Source organism: Miniopterus schreibersii, assembly GCF_964146895.1.
Source record: "Miniopterus schreibersii genome assembly, chromosome: 12".
In the NCBI taxonomy this organism is placed as follows: domain Eukaryota; kingdom Metazoa; phylum Chordata; class Mammalia; order Chiroptera; family Miniopteridae; genus Miniopterus; species Miniopterus schreibersii.
This window is the reverse complement of record NC_138112.1, coordinates 3216690-3222689: the sequence shown is the minus strand read 5'-3', so window position 1 is coordinate 3222689 and position 6000 is coordinate 3216690. Positions and strand designations below refer to the sequence as shown.

At 55.1% G+C, this 6000-nt stretch overlaps 1 protein-coding gene across 3 annotated transcripts in view; it reads left to right on the top strand.

The window, feature by feature from the left end:
* Window positions 1-429: 429 nt before the first annotated feature.
* The window catches only part of KMT2A (lysine methyltransferase 2A), a gene marked incomplete at its 5' end in the record, with an annotated part of 82887 nt that continues 77316 nt past the window's right edge, over window positions 430-6000 (top strand). For 2 of the 3 annotated variants that reach the window (XM_081154957.1, XM_081154955.1), the window contains 2 exons: window positions 430-858; window positions 2760-2858. In XM_081154957.1, coding sequence (XP_081011083.1) covers window positions 430-858; window positions 2760-2858 — 528 coding nt within the window. The remainder of the gene's footprint in view (window positions 859-2759; window positions 2859-6000) is intronic. The other variant, XM_081154956.1, reaches the window with a different exon arrangement.

Genomic DNA, 6000 nt, shown 5'->3' with positions numbered 1-6000 from the left:
CTCGGGCCCTGGAGGCGGCCGGCGGCCTGCTCCCTCCGCCTCCAGCCCTCCCAGCCCGCGCCCCCTCCCCCCCGGAACCCGCGCTCCGCGCGGCTCCTCGGCTTCCTCCCCCTCCTGTTCCCGAGCCCCGCCGCTCCCGGAGGGCGGGGCACGCGCTTATCCAGGTTGCGGGGCGGGCGGCGGGCGCGAGGCGGCGGCCCGGGCCTCGGGCGGTGCAGCCGCGGCCGGGCGTGGGGAGCGGGGGCCGCAGCCGGGCATCCAGGTTGCGGGGCCGGCGGGCGCGGCCCGGCGCTCGGCGTGGCGGCCGGCGGCGCGCAGGCGGGGGCGGCGCCGGGCGGGTTAGGCAGGTTCCCGGGCCCGCGGCCTCCGCCTCCCCGCCCCCCTGTGTTGTCGCCTCTCCCTCTCGCTGCTTCACTTCACGGGGCGAACATGGCGCACAGCTGTCGGTGGCGCTTCCCCGCCCGGCCCGGGACCACCGGGGGCGGCGGCGGCGGGGGGCGCCGGGGCCTGGGGGGCGCCCCGCGTCAGCGCGTCCCGGCCCTGCTGCTGCCCCCCGGGCCCCCGGGCGGCGGCGGCGGCGGCCTCGGGGCGCCCCCCTCCCCCCCGGCTGTGGCGGCCGCGGCGGCGGGAAGCAGCGGGGCCGGGGCTCCCGGGGCAGCGGCCGCCGCCTCGGCCGCCTCCGCGTCGTCCGCCTCGTCTTCGACTTCGTCATCGTCCTCGGCCTCCTCCGGGCCGGCCCTGCTCCGGGTGGGCCCGGGCTTCGACGCGGCGCTGCAGGTCTCGGCCGCCATCGGCACCAACCTGCGCCGGTTCCGGGCGGTGTTTGGGGAGAGCGGCGGGGGAGGCGGCAGCGGAGAGGTAAGGGGGCGAGGAACCCCCAGGCCCGGGGTCTCGACCCTCTGCGGAGCCTCCTCCCCTCCCCCCTCCGGTGCGGAGCATCCTCGCTCGGGGACCGTCCCGGGTCCCCGACCCGGGCCAGAGCCCTCCCGTCTCGGGACCCCGAGCGTGGGTCGGGACCCCAGGCGCCCAGCCCGGGGTGAGCCCCTCTGGCGGAGGGCGCCGCCCCCCCCGACCCTCGCCCAGATGCCTTGGCACGGACCCCTCGCGGGGCTTCCCATCCCGGGACTGAGCCCTCCTCCCCGCGCAGATTACCTCATCCCGGCGAGATGCCGCCCACCTCCCGCCCGAGCCCCGATCCCTCCGCGGCCCGCCTCCCTCCCGGGCAGATGTTCTCCTCCCGGGGCAGGTCTTCCCTGGGCACCTCCCGGGTGGTGGCCTCCCCAGGGCCGCGCTTGCCTGTCCTTGGGGACCTGCGTCTCTCCCAGCACCTTGCTTCCGAAAACCTGACGGGCCCCGGCTGCATCCCGGCCGCGGTCCCCGGGCTGCAGCCACTCCCCCTTCCTTCGCCCGTCCCCACCCGAGCCGGGGCACGCTCCCGCCCGCCGCCCTGCCCTGGCGGGGAAATCTGCTGCCCGGCCCCGCCTGCCCTCCCGGGTAACGGTGGCCGCCCCGCGCGGCAGCCGGCTCCCGTCGCAGCTGCGGGTTCAGCCCCGGGAAGCAGGGAACGGCTCTGCCGCCACTGCGCCCGGCCTCCTTAGGGTCTTGGGGGAGCCCGCCCGCCGCCCCGGCCCCTGGCCCGGAGCAGCCTTCCCCGTCCCCGCGCGGAGGCAGCTTTCCCTCCCGCCGCGGAGGGGCCCGCGCGGGGAGGTGGGGGCCGGGGCGGCGTCCCCGGGGAAGCGGTGCCCTCCCACCCCCGCCGCGCGGGGCGGCGCGCGGCCTCCAGCCCCGGCTCCCTCCCGGCCGCCTCGTCTCCGACATTTCATTATTGATCCACCTTTTCCTAGGCCAGTCCTGGGGCGTGGAAGGGGTGGGAGCAGGGCTGGAGTGAGAGGAGCGGACGAGGGGCGGTTCTGCTTTCGCGTGTGGTGGCGGTCGCTTCTGGCCGGGGAAGGGGGCTATGAAGCAGTTACTCCTTAGGAACAGTTAGGGGTGTCTCTGACTCGAGATCTTTGCCCTTCCACGTTAGTGCTGGGGAGAGAATGGGGATGCTCTGATAGGCACCGCTCAGCCTCCTTCAGCGAAAAAGAAAGTTGCCCTGGCAAGCGAGGGAAGTTGAGTTCAGGTTCAGCCACGGCCTTGGGCATGCATTTTCCGCTGGGTGCGAGGGGGAGTTTGAGTCGCTGGGGAGGGCGGGGAGTGGAAGAGGGATGCCAGGGGGAGGAAGGGCCGCTGGAGGGGCCGCCACCCAGGGGGTGTGGGGCTGCTGCTCTGGAGTGCTCTTGATTGAAACAGAAAGGGAAAGATAACCAGGCATTTCCTGCGTGCTCTGCCGTTAGTGCGCACAGAATATCCTGGGCAAACCCCTATCCCCGCTGGTACCCCACACCCCTCTAGATGCACTCAGAGATCCTGGGAGGAAGGGGGGAGGAGATCCCAGTTACCCCGGCCCCTCCTTTCAAGGAGCTGGCATTTTTCCGTTGTTACTCTTCCTGCCTCCTTTTAAAAGTCGTCTCTAAGGCAGCCTGGTCAGGAGGCTGACAACCCGCCTTGTGGTGGAGCAGGGAGGACATGGTGGGGGCGTGTTCCTTGCTATGTAGCTAGCTAGCTGCAGCGGCCCTTTCCCTGCCTCTCTGCTCTGTCTCCGCCTCCTCTTCCCAGCCTTCAGAAGGCAGCTGCAGTCAGCAGGGTTGCTTGAGACTATTTATTGGTTGCTGTAGATTATTATTTTTTTTTGAAAGGCCAATTCTGTATTTTTTAAGCTAACAACACAGATCCCATGTAGTTGGAGAACCAAAGGCCTCATACATGACAAAAAGACTGAACCGTTCAGGTTACTTGCATGGAGTTGGTGCTTAAATGTGAGTTGATTTTGCTTTTCTAAAAGATACAGCAGCAAAAAAAAAAAAAAAAAGACTTTTCATTTATCTGCTTATTTTCAAAATTGAGACTTGCCTGGTTATATGTAGAATGTTAGCCCCATGTATATTTGAGTATAATAAGAAAATCTCAATTAGGAGAAGTTAGTCTATTTTAAGAGGATCTTGAGAAGTATTTTCTTCTTGTTTAGCATGCTTATGTATTTTGTATTGAAGGACCAAGTGTTCACATTCCAAATGTCATCACATATTAAAAAGCAAAGTTTTATGCCGACAGTTTCCAATTACAGCTTTTTAAGAGACTGGCGAGAAAGAGAGTCACCTGGATTCAGGGACCTAATGTCTGGGCACCAGAATATTTTATCTGTTGGTCTTTGATAAATCACCTTTGAAGTTTTAATCAGGTGCTAACATTTTCTTATCTACTGGCATTATTTTGCTTAGCTGTAGTATGTAGTGAGTGAAGCCTGTTAAAGAATTGCAGTTATTTCAGATAAGGTCATATTAGTAAGTTTTTTCTTTCAAAAGTTTTCCCTGAACAGTAGTTGCTACCTCATTATGAGAAGAGTGGTCAGCTGCTTACTTAAGCTTCAGTATTTTTTCTGACTTGGGCTTAAATGAGCTGTTGTTTCATTGGTAAGCTTTTTATGTGATCGTTTGAGGCAATCTAGGATGTGTTGGTGGTTTTGATTAGCGCTAACCCATAGTATGGTTTATTACTAACCCAAATGATTGTGTCCTTTGACCTGGTAGTGTGTTCAGTGTAGAAACCAAGCATTTTGTTACAGGGTCTTACAAATCAATGATAAAGTTCCAAAAGGGAGGTTTAGGATTTCCCTGGGCTGACACACTTGCGAATTCTAAAGATTGCTTCTCGGAATTCCCTTGCAGCTCTGTATCAGGTCTTCCTGGATTCAGGAAGACATGGCTTGTGACCCATGAATAATGACTGTAACTTGTTCATAGCAAAACCTAAGTTAATACTTACAGAACTAGTAAGTTAAGGTGGTTGAAAGATAACAGGACTTCTAGATCATTTCCCTGTTGAAACTCCTTTAGCCCATAGGAGGCTTGTCCTTGGCGGCCACATGTCCCCTAACTTCCCTCATTGATTAGCTCTCTTGGTAACAACCACATGTAAGAATTCTTCATCACCAAATTCTGTTGGAATGGGGTTATTTTGGAAAACATAGGTGTTGCTGGTCTCCTATTCTGGCTCTCTGCTTGACAGTTAGGAAGTAGACTTAGTTTGATTTCTGTTGAGCACTGCGAGAAATCACAGAGGTCTGCTTTTGTGTCTCCTTGCCCACCTAGTGTCAGTGCTCCATGTAACTGAGGATTATCTCGGGTAATAAATATTACTCTGCTTTGTCATCTAAATAAACATAGTATAGCATCTTCTCTGTCGACTAGAACTTGGACTGCTTTAATATAAACCCCAGAAATGGTTTATCAGCAACTATGTTTGTTTGTTTATTTATAACTTTTAAAAATCCTCACTGGAGGATATTTTTCCCCCATTGCTTTTCAGAGAGAGTAGAAGGGAGAGAGAGGGAGAGAAAGTTCAATGTGAGAGAGACATAGATTGGTTGCCTCCTGCATGCACCCCGACCAGGGCCAGGGATCGAGCCTGTAGCCGAGGTACGTGCCCTTGGCTGGAATCGAACCGGGACCCTTTATTCCACAGTCCAGTGCTCCAACCACTGAGCAAAACCGGCTAGGGCTAGTCTTTGTTTATTAATTTCATAATTCAGTTATCTTCCCTACCACCTCACAAAATGTTGAAAGCATACTTTTCAGACCCTGATCATAATATTTGGCAAACTTTAATTAGAAATAAGTTGAAACTGAATTGCATTTGTGCCTAATATATAAGCACTAACAGAATGGAAACTAAAGTGCAGTCCATACATTGGTATGTGTTTGCTTTCATTTGACATGTGGTTCAGCTGAGGTAGACTGAGGCGGGCCCTTGGGTTGGCTTAGAGAAGATGATGGTTCTGTAGTTGGAGAGTTCCGTGATTTTTTTTTTTTTTTTAATATATCTTTATTGATTTCAGAGAGAAGAAGGGAGAGAGAGGGAGAGAGAGATAGAAACATCAGTGATGAGTCATTGATCGGCTGCCTCCTGCCCGCCTCCTGCTGGGGATCGAGCCCGCAACCCGGGCCTGTGCCCTGACTGGGAATCAAACCGAGATCTCCTGGATCCTAGGTCGATGCTCAGCCGCTGAGCCACGCCAGCCAGGCTGTGATTTTTTTTTTCTTCCTGTTTTTTTGGGCACATGTACTAAGAGTGGGAATTGCTCCTTCATTGCCTTTCCAGCTCATCCTGAGCTTGGCAGGAGGAAAATGAAGCAGAGAACACAGTGGACTAGAAGAGCCTTCGAGTGGAAGTCAGTGGACAGGGACTGTCCTCGCACTCCTCTCTCTCTCTGTTCAGCGGTGGGACCTTAGGCAGTTCACTTTTAACCTAAAACTTCTGAGAAATGAAAAGGTTGTCTGAATATTAGCTCATTAACCCTTTTGTACTCCAGTGTTCCGATTCTTTTCTATTGTGTTAATTTTTTTGGTCAGGTCAGAATTTCTTATTCTGAGTTTATTTAAAGAGAGTGTCTCTGGTTATTTTTAATATCAGATTGTACATTTGCCCATTTAACTAGCATCATTGGGAAGGGAAATATCAACTTGGTCGGAAAGTTTTCATTATATGAACAAAATGTAAAGACTTAACTGTATGGAAAAAGTTCTTGGCTGAAGTTGACCGATTTTAATTATAAGAAAAATGAAGATCAAATTTTAAATATTACTCATCTGGTGTTTAGAGTCCTTGTTTGGCTAAATTTGTTTTCATGTTTCAGTGTTGTAGGTTCATGGTTCAAGAGGGAAGTTATTTTCAGACTGTGTGTTGTATTCCTCTAGATGTGTGAGCTTTTAAATTAAAAGAAAAATCTGGGCCCGGCCGCGTGGCTCAGTGGTTGTGTCAACCCATGAACCAGGATATCACAGTTGGATTCCTGGTCAGGGCAGGTGCTGGGTTGCTGGCTTGATCCCCAGTAGGGGGCGTGCAGGAGGCAGCCAATCAGTGATTCTCTCTCATCATTGATGCTTCTATCTCCCCCTCTCC